Here is a 15411-nt window from a genome sequence, read left to right as displayed (position 1 = left end):
ATTATATTTAAGAATTTTTATGTTAAAACTTTATTAATATGTTTATGTTATCCTTCAAATTAGTTTATAAGGTAGTAAGTTATTTTATGAACTTACTTTATTATTAAGTATGGTTATACTAAGAATATTGTTACTATACTTTATTTTGAGCTTTAAGTTTATCCTTAAGGTTATAGTAAATTTCTAAGTTATTGCGTAAAGTTTTTATTTTTGTAAGTGGTTATGTTAATTATTTAAATCCAGGATTTAGTATGATAAATTAAATTAAGTCGTTCTTTTTATGTGAAAAGGGCCCAAAACACTCATATGTCATTCGACCACTATCATATAAAAAAAAAGTTTGATTTTTTATTTTGAATTATTACATCTATTTTTGTGATAATAATAAAATAACAATTTAAATATTTTTGAGAAAATTTTATAAGTTATTAAATGTTGAAGCGTTTTTCTTACATATATGAGATTTCATAATAAAAGTAACTTTTAATCACTATTTAGTACAAAATATTTTACTTGCTAACTATTTGACCAAAATTTAAGTAAATTAATGTAAAAGTATTTTTAGTATACTTGCCGCTCAAACTATGTGTGAAATATTGATTTGTGAGATTACAAGTTTTACTTGTTTTATAATTAGAAATACTGACTTTTGTGAAAATTATAAGTTTGACTTGTTTTAAAACTAGAAATATTGATTTTTGTGAAATTATAAGTTTTATTTGTTTTGTAACTAGAATGTTGATTTTTGCAAACCTAATAAGTTTACTTATTTTTCTAAACTTGAAATATTGATTTTTGGTGAACTTGTAGAATTTTGGAAACTTATCCAAATGAAGCAATTTTAACTTGAATTTTAATTAGAGTATTTGATTTTTTTTTTAAAGAGAATAAAGTTTTATTTATTGTAAACTTGAAAATGTTGATTTCGAGAACTTATTCAAAGACAAATAGATTTTAGTAGCTACTTGTGAAAAATATTAATTTTGAGACTATTGATAGAATATTAAGTTATTAGTGTGAATTTAGCGAACTATTTAAAATAAAATTATAAATAAATTTTAATGTGTAAAAATTTAATAATGAATGTATAAAGACATAAAGGTTAATTTTACATTATGATTAAGAATTTTATTAAATAAAAGAGGTTATCACCTAAGTTGATCAAAGTCAAAGTCAAAGTCAAATTGTAGTAATAAAAATGTGATGTACTTGTGTGAATGAATATTGATTGAATGACCCTGATAGTAAGGTAATGTCGAACCATGGACCGGCATGTAAAATCTCAGCGCCCGTGTTGGCCGGCACGTAAAACGCGGTGTAAGACAGGGGGTTAGCTACCTATTCTGTAGAGCTCAAGCATAAATTGTATTGGAGGGGTGACGACTTCCACCACAGTTAGGGTTTAGGATTACGGTCCTCACCTAACCAGACTCTAACATACATCAAGTGTCATATTGATATGCTTGTTGATTAGTGATAAACTTGATTAGTGTTGATGCTATGATGCATGGTACAGTTATGAGTATTAACCAAACTTACTTAAGTGTTAAGATTACCGAATTGTATAAGTGGCAGTAACGTACTTCTGTCAGGATCGAGAATGGTATCTCAATGACTTACGAGTATTTAATAAAAAAAGAATATAGTAAAAGTATACAGTGGTGTCAATTAATTATAAGTTCGTACTTAAATTATTATTTTGTAAATGTAGCGTATAATTTCCGTATTTTGAGCTGGATAGGAAGTTATGCTCGGCGTTAAGCGCTGACCGATTCAATCGGTTGTCATCCGTATCATGGATGACAGCATTTTGCAGGATTTAGTCCAGGTTCCAATCCAGGCCGCAACAATTACTATTTATCTAGAACTTAGCTGCTTTTTGTATCTTTATTGATGAGTTGATGATGTATTTTTTTCACTTTGAGCAAACAATATTTCTTATCAGATGTAATATTTTACTTTTATTTTAAACAGTTTAGTTTTTATGATTTAAAGCATTTAACAGTTCGGCATTTTGAGACTTCAATAATATTTTTGTATTAAACATTATTATTATATGTTAATTATGTATCGAGATTACCACTTCTGTTACACTTGTAGAGTCAACTTGAAAGCTTAAAAAAACCTTAACTTTCATCATTCAAACATCTAAGGTAAGTGTGGATGTAGCCAAGGTTGTCCTTGACATTTTTTTATTTGATGTGCATAGAGTGTTTGACACATATTTTAGAAAATAAAGAGTTATTAGAGGAAAGTAATTTTGAACCTTTGACTTCAAACACTATTCATAACATAGATATATATATATATATATATATATATATATATATATATATATATATATATATATATATATATATATATATATATATATATATATATATATATATATATATATATATATATATATATATATATATATATATATATATATATATATATATATATATATATATTTATGAATTCTATATACATATCTACTTTGAGAGTCTTATGTCTTACTTTATTAGACTCATTTTATACTCCTTTAAATACCTACTTTCAACATTTTAAAATTGGACCCTGGGCGATCCAGGGTAGAGTTTGAACTTAGCTTACATTTGATGAACATTAATTCTTTTGTGTTGTTTTATTGTTAATTAACTTCTCATAATAATTAGTTTTTGAATTAAGGACTCTAATTTTCTTATTTTTCAACTCAATTCAAGTCTTTAATGATTGATCTTATGCTAAACTACACTTAGATCATCTTGAAAAAAAAAATCATAAGTGGATGTATATAATTAAATCCATCATTTTCTTAAGAAAATTGGACGTCAAAGAAGACTTATAATAAATGTTAAAAATTAAAAGGAATTAAATTTTGTAAAAAAGCATGTTCAAAGAAGGAAAGATGTGAAGAAGCGTCAATCACCTACTTATCATTAAATAGAGAAAGAAGAATGGACGTTGAGCTTCCAACTGCAACTCTTAATAAGATTGGTTGAGAACATTAAACCATCTTCCACCTACTTTGCTCACTTACTTGTATTTTTGTTATAAATGAAAACCAATAACAGTTTCTAATTTAGTCACGTAATCGTCAATAACTTCTTAATTCTTTAATCCTTTATCTTCAAATTCAACTATAAATGTAATGTCACAATTCACAATACACAATACACAATACAGACATACCATAACCAGCTAATTAGAATAAAGGCTTTATACCCATAAGTATTAGCTAGCAATTATGCCGCCCTCAACCACCACTGCTGCAGAAGAGCAGCAGCTTCTATCGACAGAGATCGTGAACCGTGGCACAGACACGTTCTCTGTACGAGTACGAAGGCGGTTACCACTACCCGACTTTGTAAACTCAGTCAACTTAAAGTATGTGAAATTGGGGTACCATTATTTGATAAATCATGCAATATATTTGGCTACAATACCGGCTCTGGTGCTGGTGTTTAGTGCAGAAATTGGTAGTCTTAGTAGAGAAGAACTGTGGAACAAGTTATGGGATTATGATCTTGCTACGGTTCTTGCTTCTTTTGGTGTCTTTGTGTTTACTCTATCTGTTTACTTCTTGTCTCGTCCTCGACCTATTTATCTTCTTGACTTTGCTTGTTATAAGCCTAGTGATGATCTCAAGGTATGTTCTATATATGTTTCTTTGTGTCCCTCTCATCTATTCACATCTCAGCTACTTTGAATTAATCTTGAATTCATTTATTGGAAACATCTTTTGATTTGTTTAAATTTATATAGCTGGAGTTTTGCGTTAACGATCTAAGTAATTGTTAGTGTTTTAATGAGATCAAAACACTATTTCGCAAAAATATTAATGTTGTAGATGGTTGTTTTCAGCGCTATGTTTAATATTAGCGTTTTAAAATTAAAATTAACGTATGTAAATTTTCTTCATATTTATCTCAATAAATTTATTTTCAAACATCTAATTCAACTGCTAATATTTAATAGCAGCTACAGCTATTCGCACAACTGACAACTATCTACACAGAATTACTTGTGCTGAACAAAACCCTTATGTTGTTGAAATTAAAACTTTAAGAAGATCATTGTGTTATTCCGTATTTTCTCTTAACAGTTAGTATTCTCTAAAGTTTTGGATAATTATTTCCTGAAGATTAGAATTGATCACTATATTCATGCTTTAAAGAGATCATTGTGTTATTCCATATTTCCTCTTAATTAAAAAGGTTATATAAATTATTAAAGATTGAGATCGGTTATATGAATCAATAAAAAGGTCTCAAAAAGTCCTAATATTTTAATTTAAAATCATTTATTACAGGCAAGTAAGGAAGAATTCATTGAGATGGCACGTCAATCAGGCAAATTTGACGAGGAAACCTTAAAATTCAAGCGTAGGATCTTGGACTCTTCAGGAATAGGAGACGAAACATACGTACCAAAATCCATAACATCATCACAAAACATAGCAACCATGAAAGAAGGTCGAGATGAAGCAGCAACAGTCATATTCGGAGCACTCGACGAGCTCTTCGAAAAGACTCGAATCCGACCCAAAGACGTGGGTGTACTAGTTGTTAACTGCAGCATCTTTAACCCGACTCCATCGCTCTCGGCTATGATTATAAACCACTACAAAATGAGGGGTAACATTTTGAGTTACAACCTTGGTGGAATGGGATGTAGTGCAAGTATCATTTCTCTAGACTTGGCCCGTGATATGCTTCAAGCTAACCCGAATAACTTTGCAGTTGTGGTAAGCACCGAAATGGTCGGGTTTAATTGGTATCCAGGTCGTGATCGATCTATGCTTATTCCCAATTGCTTCTTTAGAATGGGTTGCTCGGCTGTTTTGCTCTCTAATCGTCGTCGTGATTTTCGTCGTGCCAAGTATCGTCTTGAACATGTTGTTCGTACACATAAGGGAGCTGATGATCGTAGTTTCAGGTATAGTGTGATGTTATTTAATTCAAATCCTATTACTCTTCGCATCTATCCATGATCAAGTATATAATATATTGCTTCAAACAAGTATATAATATATTACTTCAAACATCAGCTTAAATTTTTAGCAGAAGTATCTGGATATGTTATATATTCATTCAACCCTTATGTAATATGATTTTATATACTCATTTATCCATTGTGGAATAATTAATCTGAAAATTAACAGGAGTGTATACCAAGAAGAAGATGAACAAGGATTCAAAGGAATTAAAGTTAGTCGTGATCTAATGGAAATTGGCGGAGATGCACTCAAGACCAACATAACTACTCTAGGACCATTAGTGTTGCCTGTATCAGAACAACTCTTGTTCTTCAGCACATTAGTCAAACGCCAATTATTTGGTGGAAAAGATGAGAAGCAAAACAACACCAGATCTGGTTCTTCTTCGTCGTCATCGTCTTCAAAGCCATACATACCCGATTACAAGCTTGCGTTCGAGCATTTTTGCGTGCACGCAGCAAGCAAGACTGTGCTGGATGAGCTCCAGCGCAACTTAGAGCTGAGCGATGAAAATATAGAGCCTTCTCGTATGACTCTGCACCGTTTTGGCAACACTTCAAGCAGCAGTATTTGGTACGAACTAGCTTATTTGGAAGCCAAGGGGAAGATTCATTCAGGGGATCGTATTTGGCAGCTCGCATTTGGATCTGGTTTCAAGTGCAACAGTGCTGTTTGGAAGGCAGTTAGACGTATTAAGAAGCCGAGCTCAAGGAATCCATGGCTTCACTGCATCGACAGATACCCTGTTGCTGACATTTAAATCCGGGAGGAAAAGTTAGTGGGTTAATCCAAGACGCTTAATTTTATCATGGTTTGTCTTAGTAATATCATTAACATAAGGTTATTTTACAAGCTTATTTGTTTATTAGAGTGCAATTTTATTTCTTCATCTCCTTGTAGGATGCATAAGTGTATCAATACAGTTGTTTGGATTCTTTCTATATATCATGTAGCCTTTACCCGGTCAATATAGACAACAGTATAATATATAAATTGCATATCAGCAATGAAGAATATTGTACTTGTACACCCAGATAATATTATAAAGCTTGAGGTTCTAAACACGAAATCCAAACGGAAACAAATGCAATAAGATACCAGGTTGATGATAATATTGTTAAGCTTTTCTTTAGGGATAGAAGAGCAATGCCAGACAAGGATATCCCATTTGACAGGGGGCTGAATCAACTACATTTTTGTACACCTCATGGATGGAGTACGCACTGCCTTTCATCCACCTAATCAGTTGCTCTTAAAGGACCAAGTGGCTGAGATGGGAGGATTAAAAACAAGACAGTTGCCCCCTTTTATGCACCCAACAACCCCAAATGGATTCTTATAGGAAGTAGTCACTTTTCCCACCACAGCAATATTCCAGAATTCTTAGTTTAATAATATCTAAACCACCCTCCCTTTTTAAGTTTGCAAAGCTTTTTACAATTTACATCTCCAGGGTTAGAATTATAAGGATCTGAATGCCAAAGATAGTCTCTGCGTATTGTATTCACTTTCTAAATGACTGACTTAGGCAAAATAAAGATTTGACCCCAATATGTGGTAACGCTCATGCAGACCGCAATTACTAGTTGAAGTCTAGTAGTATATAATGGATTTCTTACTTGCCAAGATGTGATTTTGGAGGTCATTTTGTCAACCAAGTGGACAAACAACAAGTAACAAAGGGAGTAATATGATTCACTTATTTCAATTAATTTTAATCATCTTCAGAGCAATTGAGACTCTCGACTCAAGCTGTTCCAGCAGTCCTAAACAAAAATTGTCAAAACGCATAATACTGTATTTAACCCCCATTTTGTAGTATTTCGGAAAAATAAAGTGAAACCATTGTATTAAAAAAAAAAAAAAAGTACATAGTCAATAGCACAAATTAAAATAAAAAATGATAATAATGCATAGGAACATATAAAATTTTGCTGTCATTTTAGCTCCTATAACAGCAAAATTTGTTATAGCCTCTAGCAAAATTTGATAATCAAGTGAACTAATTAAAATTTGTCATGACGCGCTCTCATTTTGCTATGTCGTTAATACTTTGGTAAATATAAAATTTTGACAATAAAACCATATCCTCTTGCCTCATCATGTACCAAAAAAGTATGAATAAATCCACTTCAAACAATCAATCGGATCAAACAAACAGCAGCTCAGAACAAATAAAAAAGATGCGAATTAATCACAACTTAACACAATCAATTAGACCAAAAAGCCTAAAATTAAGATATAATTGACCTAATGAAATTTCTAAATTAACTTAAAAAGAGTACCAATTCACACACGTCACATGTTTTTGTGTTGCACTGGCACACAAAACTCTACTCTTAAAAGGAATAACATCCTAATACCCCATCCAATTATAATTTCATTTAACAATAAACATAATGCAAATCTAATAAATGAGTACGCACATCAGGAATTTTTATCAATCTTTTCGAAGCTCCATATAATTTCGGTGAAGACCTGCTTTGTTGATGACTACAATTTCCAGCTTATCGCCCTGCCAAACGGAAGTTATAGTCAGTAAGCAGAAGTTGTGCGTCACACATACTATCAGAACACCAAGCATCATTTTCCCTCCCCCTAAAGAAGTGCACCACGTCACACAAGATTCAGAATTGACGTTTAAGCAGGTTTTATGTCCGGACTCTAGAGAGTACGACTTCATGATACTCATAGCTAGTATGCTGGTTATACGATTAAGACTAAAGTGGTAACATTAACTTTCAAGAAGTTGTTCCAAGAGACCTTACAAGTTTAAGTGAAAGAAATAGCTTCAAACTTGTACACTAATAGTATACCAAAAACATTAAGAAAGCCACATTTGGCAAGTTCAAAAAATGACAGGCAACAACTTACTGTCATAATGTCCCTTTCAGCTGCAGATGCAAAGGCAGTTTTGACCAGATCTATTGCTTCTGTTTCTGATAGAGGTGTCACAGCATCCTGCATATCTCACAACTTTGCAAGTCAAGGACGGCTTCCAATTTCCACTAATGATAGAAGCTTGAAAAAAATAAGATAAAGGAAGAGAGGCAATTTTCTGGAAATACGCAACAAAACAAACAACATACCTGCACAGGTAATAGAAGAGGGCTGGGAGACTTTAGCTGGTTATCCAGGAAAGGTATGATAAGCTTCTGACCAGAACCCTGAGCACTGTATCCGACCTTCTCGTATGAACCCACCGCATCATATGTAAAAACACACCCCTTGCCTAATGCAATTTAATGAGAGTAACAGATAGTTAACACACACTTACACATTGGTTCGATTACTGTTGTTTGTGAAGACATGAAAGCATATACAAGAGAAGTAAATAAAGACTGAAACCATTAGCTACCTTCATTATCAAGGCCACCCAATACGTTGAAAGCATAGTATGGGAAGAAACGTTTATAGTAGAGAGTGTTTGAAAGAAGCTGAGCCATTGCAGGGCAGCTCATCTGCTTGTTGTGCTGATGTTGATAGATCTGAAAGCAATTTACAGAAGGGAGTCATACAACTAAAAATTAATCTTAATATATAGATATATAACCATCCACACCAATGCGATTAACCTATTACTAGAAATAAAAGAATCTTTCTTTTTGTCCATCTGCATATGAGAAAAAGATTCATCATCTAATCCCTCCTAGTAAAGTAAGTGCATTAAACTGGTTCACCGAATTTTATGAAAATTCTTACTTTTTAGGAGTATATTATAGCAAATGCGCATATAAAATAAGGTCAATCGATAACACATTGTCCAATCCCACGAGGGCAAGAATTTACGGTTCTTTACGCTAAACTATCTCTTATATCACTCTGAGCCAGGGAGCCTCTTGTTGCATTTGTGGCATGTTGCTGCTGATGCATGTATGAAGGTTCTTACCAACAAATTATCAAAATGATGAAACTTTGACAGAAAAGAAAGTCAACTCTGCACACCAATCTACACGCGCATGATGCATCTAGCTTTGAGAAAATACATATTCACAACAATGAAAACAACAAATCCGTTGAACCAAATAATCAAGCATATATCATTAAGATACACGTATGGAGATGGACAATTGAGGGTGAGGAGAAAGGTCAAAGACTTTTTTCTTTCTAATACTAAGGGATAGAAACTAGGGGCTCGTCCAATCACTTGATACACCTTTGGCAACCTATATCAAGGTCAAAGAAGGATCATTGAAAGAGAGAGAAACTACAGATGAAAGATAACAATAACTCATTCAATACCTCAAAAAAGTATACCATCTTCTTAATGACTCAAACTATAAATGCATGTCCATCAAGCACAAAAGCTATCTAACAAATGAATGTTTCTCCATGAAAGACATTTTTCCAATACATAAAATAAATAGAAGTATTCGGAAGTCCAAAATATACATAACCTTACCAATTCACAATCAGATTATCTAGAAGGGGATACAAGAATTGTTTAGCGTAGCCAAAAAGACATTCTAAAAAACTTACTCCAAAATTATATGTTAACAGACAGGATGTATTGCAACTATTGGATATGACCAGAAAATATCTAAAGATACTTATAAGTACAACAAAAATTGTATTCAGCACCACCTGTATAGTCCCAACCACCCCGAATCAGGTACTTCTATGTGTTGTCCAGTAGATAATACATAGCCAGAGCCCCTCCAAAGATATTCTTCATTAAAATCTTTTATTTAGCAGAAGTGATAACTAGCTAAAGATTTACAAATTTTATGTGCACCACGTGGCCAACATCAAAAACAGCTTCTATAGCATATAAGATTGTAATTTTCAGAAGAACATTGAAGGTAAAACTAGTAAAACACTTGATGTATGCATTTTTATGTCAAATAATTTAAGGAAAGTAGGTGATCATTTACTGAGTAACTACCTAAGTTTTACACTTTTCAGTCATTTTAAACCATATACCTTTACAGAGCTCATCTGTATTAAAAACATTAATCTAATCAGGCTTTGAGAAGTTTACCAGGTGCCTTGCTTCTAAATGTTTTTGTAAGGCCCGCACATCAGCCTGAAATCCTGATGAAGCTAACAGACTTTTATCAGCACTGCAAGGTCAATGAAAACAGGATTTAGGACCATCAATAGCTTCCAGATCCAACATTGAAATAAAAGAAAATTTCTATATAATTTTACATGTTTAAAGGCAGCAACAAAACAAGAGAAACAAATAATGTTTCCACAGAATATTATGAACAATAAAGGGCGAATCAATCAAACTGAGAAGAAGCCTTTTGTTCATTAATGCAATGACTCATTTCCGTGAAAAATGGATATGTCAAAAGAATACTTCCGGTGCTTATCTACTGTATGAGGATTAACGAGGTGAACCTGAGAATATGTATAGCTTATACGTAATACTTTTTGAAAGAGCTATGGGATATAGATCTGTTGTTAGCAAACCGCTCACATAATTTCCTAATGTCTAAGTTCACAAAGGCAACAAGGCAAGCTATTTCATGTTTAGCACCAAGGAGAACAAGAATTAGTCAACTCGTACGAATCATTCATCCAAGTAGTTTAGTTATGCTTTATTAAGTATAATTTCATCTTTCAAGTATGTTTAGAGTGTTTGCAATCTTTAGTATGTTCAACGCTTCAACTCTTAGTTGAATTTTTTTGGAGTTTTTAAAGTGTTTTACTCCCTCAAATTCAATGCAATTAACAAATTCGCATTATTAACACTGCTCATCTATCTCTCACACACCCAGTGTTGAGTATGTCTGATATCTGCTCAGAAGACGAAAGAAGAAAGAATGCAAGAATGAAGGAACATACAATAATAAAAGAAAATTGATTGTGCAGTGTTCGAGCCCTGCTGATCCTAAAACTATTTCATTAAATTCCAAAAACTCCCTTTAATTACATCTAATAGTACATAAAGATAATAAGACTAAATGTGAATTTACCAGAATGCCCTTTATTAATATTGACAAGTAATCATAAATCTCTTTTATTGATATATCAAACTACCGACCGCCTGAAGTTCCACCTTACTCTCAAGCCGCTTAGAAAATCGCTCGGCCGTAACCAAAACGGAGCTTGTGTAAACGTTAAGATGCGTAGAGAATAATTGGGCTACAAGGAATTAAATGAGTAAGGGAAAAAAAATATGGTCACGACGAGGCTTGAAAATTTTGGTTAAGATTTTAAGGCTAAATAGAATTAAGTCTAAACGATAGAATGAGTTAAGGCAGCAAAAATTTGGTTAGAAATAAGCTTGAAAATATTGGATAGGTATAGAATGAAAAAAAAGAACCGAAAGAAACAGCTTCATAGTTTTGAAAATTGGTCAGAAGCTAGAAAAAAAATTAAGCAAAATATGCAAAAATTAAGCAAAACAGCTTCATCTGATATTCTCCATTTTTGGATGCTCCCTCTTGTTCAACTAACAACCATGGTTGCGTCGCTGTCGTCGCCTCCTTCTTTCTTCGGTGGTCTTTCTCGGCTAACTAAGAACCACCATGGATACTTAGTCCTCATTTTTCGACCACCTCCATCTATGTCGGTTTTTTCCAGGGCCACCTCCAGATCCACAACCCACAACACAATCGTCTCTTCTTGGTCCTCGTCGTTGACCGATTCTCCACCTCTTCTCTTTTGCAGACTCGTCAGATTTCTTTTCCAAACTCAGGGTTCCCATCTTTGTTTTCAGTTTTGTTCCTTTTTTTCCTTTTTCTTTTTTGTCTTCTTTCTTGATTTTATTTTGTTTCTTCTTTGGAAACCTTAATTTCTTACCCTTCTTTATTTTTTGGACCAACACTTGACAATTTCTAGCAAATTTCAGACAATTTTCGTGGATATAGGTTTCCTCAACTGGAACTTTTCCTAATCTTTTTTTGAAATGTTTGAAAATTACACTATTAGTCTTTTTCGCAACCATTTTCACATTCCTTTTTTTTTCTTTAACTCCTTTATATTCTTCAGATTCTTGATCCATTTTCTTCCTGAAATAAGACTTCAAAAAATCTTAAAATATCTTTCTAATCTTCTCTCAAACTATTCTAAATGAGTTTTGATCTGTATGGAGGACTCTTTTTAACCTTCTCTCTAAGTGTGTAACTCCATTGTTTGTTTGTGGTATTCCTTGAGCAATTTTTAATAATCTTCACTTGTATCAATTGCAGTTTTGGTTTCTTGTGGTCTCTTCCATTGTTGATACCTTGAATACTCTGTCATGGTGAACTTTCTGTAAACTGAAATCGTCAGTTGCCAGATAACTATTCTAATTTCCAAGAATCGATTTGCTCTGATATCGGTTGTAACACACTTAGTTTTGAGTATGTCTTATATTTGCCCAAAACAAGAAAGAAGAAAGAAAGCAAGAGAAAAAGAACAAAAAAGAAACTATTTTATTAATTTCAAAAACTCACTTTGATTATGTGTCAACGGTATATAAAGATAACAAGACTATGTGAGAATTTGCTAGAATGCCCATCATTAATATTGACACGTCATCATAAATCCACTTTATAGATATATCGCTCTTAATATGTATTTTATTCTTAATCTATAAGTTAAAACATGATTAAGTGAGATACTATTTGATTCGTCTCAATGTAAAAAATTTTATTACTATCAAACATTTACAACATTTCATTATGCACGATTAGATATATTTAGGATCGAAATGTACATTGGATAGAGTGAATAAAGTAAAATAGGACAATTGGAGGGAATTGGAGTGAATTGGAGGGAGTAATACTTAAGAACTAAATCATACACGTGATGAAAGAATTAGCTAGTGAAAAAGTCATTGAACAAATAAGAATAGGCTTGTGTGAAGAGAAAGTCAAGAACATCTAACTTCCATGTACTTGATAAAGAACAAAACATAGGATAAGTTTCTTTCCCTATCAAATATATAAAAGGTAAGGAGGTTATGGTAGTCATTCAAAAAAGAAGTGTTAGTAGGCAATTACACTATCTTTGGATAACAATTTTAGAGAGAAAAGCAAGAGAGGGAAGAGGAAGGGAAGAGAAACGGAAAGAAAATAGCTCTAGTTTGTATAGGAGGGAATGGAAGGGAGATGGAATTCATCCCTTCAATTTCAACTTTGGAGAGAGTGGAACCTTAACAAAAAGTATCCATAATATCCTTCCAATTCCCTACCCTCCAAATCCCTACCTTCCCATTTTGCTATCCAAAAAGAGATTCTACCTCCCTCCAAATCCCTCCTTTTTCTTTCCCTCCATTTCCTTCCATCCAAACACACACTTGAGGAATTTGACGTCGCTAGACGTGTAAACTCAAGGAGGGGTGGAATTGTTTTTCTTCAAGCACTCGAAAAACCAAGATTTCAAATGCAAACCCAATATCATAGAGGTAATATAGGCGTGCAACATGGCTTAGTACTCCCTCTCTAATTTTTGAATAATGAAGGAAGTTACTCAACTACCAAAAAGAGGTTGCACCATTACAGTGCTCTAATTTACGTGTAATAAGCTACGTAGTTTAATTTATTTCCTTAGTTTGCCTAAAAATACTTGCATTCTTTGGAAAAATTCCTTTGTTGAAACTTTATAAAACCAAAGCTTTGCTTTATACTTTGTCTTACATTCAATTCTTGGATTAGAATTCAAGTTAGAAAAGTTTCTATGCTTGTTCATGGTGAAACATGAATTGTGACCTTAGAAGCCTTTAATTCTTAGTGGTGCTTCTATCATTAAGAGTTAGAGTTTGACTAATGTCGTTTTACACTACATCAAATCACATGTCCTCTTTGAGTCTTGTATTGGTGTGTCTTTATCAACAAAGTTAATCAACGTTCAATCTTCATTCTTCTCATTCCCTACACGACATTCTCTTTGATCCTCACTACATCAATATGAAATCTCATAAAATTATCATAAATTCATACAAAACCGAGCGTAAACACAACCCCAAACACATTGCCATCCTTCCCTCTTGTTTGATCTTGGATGTTCCAATTAGTCACAACCAAGCACAAAATAATCTAGTTATAGGTGAGCTTGAGAATCATGGATGACACAACCTACTATCATCAAAGACTCTTGGTGAAAGTAGTTTGCTTTTACATTGTCTCAAGTTCCTGACTTATCTCAAACAGTCAGTTCTAAAGACACAAAAACATCGAGTGTTTGGTGGAATGCCTTTTAAACATAATAAAAAATTGCAAAGTTGAGGCTCAAATGAAAGGGTTCAAAGGTTGCACTTCATCAAATATCAAATAGCATTTTGTGGTTAGGTTAGTTGCTTACTTAAAAATCTACAAATACCAGAGGCACCTCACTAAAATATTTACTTCTACTGTTATACAAAAATGTACACCCCAACTTCTAATATGTTCTTTAGTCATATACACAATAAGCAACTCTTCAAACTTCATAAAACTTAGGGTTTCTCTAAAAATTAGGCAAACAGGTCAGAGATTAAACCTTTACAGACAAAAGCGCTAATTTTTAAATCAATATCTCTCATTCCCTAGCATTAACATTAAACAGCTAAAAATTATTCTAAATCCCATCAAGCATCTTCAAATACAGCTATCCAATAACAATCCATAAAGCAAAAACAACGAAGATAATAACAAAATAAATCAGAAACATAAAAATCATTTAAAAAGAGTACAGCTTGCAAATCTTGGAGTAATCCCGAGTAAGGATGTTATATCCAGTTGACATCCGCGTATCAGCAGCGATCACACAGTAGTCTGCACCAGCTACTGCAACACAAGTTCTGATTTTTCCACAAAAAAAGATAAACAGGTAAATGGAAAATTAAGAGAAAACATATACGAAAGAGTTGATTTAGGAAGAGAGAAATTACCCTCCATTGAAATCGTAGGGAGACCAGTTTGCATTTTGCTTCGCCATGGTAGTTCTTTGGTCAAGATTAAGGTTAGTGAAAAAGGATTAAGGACATAAATGATGCCTTTTCTTTCTAAGCAAGAATCAAGATTCTATTAAAAGGCAGGGAGAAAGAAAAACTTATATGGATATATATCGATTTATCTTTTGTTTTATTATCTATCTCAGTATTACAAGAACTTGCACATATATATAGTGCAAGATATTAAGAGGAAACAAATGTGTTACTATTACAAAGGATAGTAACACACAACTCAATGCATTCATGAGTTGTTACATCAATCACAACACTCCCCCTTGAATACATTACATATATGTGGAAATTTTATTATGATATTCATAATCTTAAAATTGTCTCATTAAAAACCTTTATCAGGGTTAACCTTTATCTGGAAAAACCTAGTGGGAAAAAAAATGATCAAAGGAAAAAAGAGTACAGTGAGCATATTTCTCCCCCTGAAGTTAACATATGTCTCGAAGTCGGCACATTCCAATCTTGCGTACCAAATATTCGAATTGCTTTGACGGGAGTGACTTTGTGAATAAATCAGCGGGGTTTTCACAGAATTGAATTTCTTGGA

At 32.9% G+C, this 15411-nt stretch overlaps 2 protein-coding genes across 2 annotated transcripts; one reads left to right on the top strand and one right to left on the bottom strand.

The window, feature by feature from the left end:
* Nucleotides 1–3068: 3068 nt before the first annotated feature.
* Nucleotides 3069–6000, top strand: LOC130801173 (3-ketoacyl-CoA synthase 10). The gene is made up of 3 exons (XM_057664955.1): nt 3069–3634; nt 4298–4923; nt 5150–6000. The coding sequence occupies exons 1-3, from the start codon at nt 3233–3235 to the stop codon at nt 5742–5744; spliced, it is 1623 nt and encodes a 540-aa protein (XP_057520938.1). The 5' UTR covers nt 3069–3232; the 3' UTR covers nt 5745–6000.
* A 1133-nt stretch (nt 6001–7133) lies between these two features.
* Nucleotides 7134–14975, bottom strand: LOC130801174 (proteasome subunit beta type-1). Its single transcript, XM_057664956.1, has 7 exons — nt 14790–14975; nt 14592–14699; nt 9966–10047; nt 8343–8472; nt 8074–8216; nt 7859–7945; nt 7134–7499 (listed from the first exon to the last, which is right to left on the bottom strand). The coding sequence occupies exons 1-7, from the start codon at nt 14834–14836 to the stop codon at nt 7425–7427; spliced, it is 672 nt and encodes a 223-aa protein (XP_057520939.1). The 5' UTR covers nt 14837–14975; the 3' UTR covers nt 7134–7424.
* Nucleotides 14976–15411: the final 436 nt, after the last annotated feature.

This window comes from Amaranthus tricolor, chromosome 15 (genome assembly GCF_026212465.1).
Source record: "Amaranthus tricolor cultivar Red isolate AtriRed21 chromosome 15, ASM2621246v1, whole genome shotgun sequence".
Lineage (NCBI taxonomy): Eukaryota > Viridiplantae > Streptophyta > Magnoliopsida > Caryophyllales > Amaranthaceae > Amaranthus > Amaranthus tricolor.
This window is presented reverse-complemented; position numbering and strand designations above follow the sequence as displayed.

Bases quoted from the DNA above. Each gene is read 5' to 3' on its own strand.
- LOC130801173 (XM_057664955.1), top strand. From the start codon at position 3,233: ATGCCGCCCTCAACCACCACTGCTGCAGAAGAGCAGCAGCTTCTATCG. The intron at 3,635-4,297 runs GTATGTTCTATA...CATTTATTACAG, and splicing joins AGCCTAGTGATGATCTCAAG to GCAAGTAAGGAAGAATTCAT. The intron at 4,924-5,149 runs GTATAGTGTGAT...GAAAATTAACAG, and splicing joins GCTGATGATCGTAGTTTCAG to GAGTGTATACCAAGAAGAAG.
- LOC130801174 (XM_057664956.1), bottom strand. From the start codon at position 14,836: ATGGCGAAGCAAAATGCAAACTGGTCTCCCTACGATTTCAATGGAGG. The intron at 8,473-9,965 runs GTAAACTTCTCA...AATTGCTTTCAG, and splicing joins ATTTAGAAGCAAGGCACCTG to ATCTATCAACATCAGCACAA. The intron at 7,946-8,073 runs GTATGTTGTTTG...TGAGATATGCAG, and splicing joins CTCTTCTATTACCTGTGCAG to GATGCTGTGACACCTCTATC.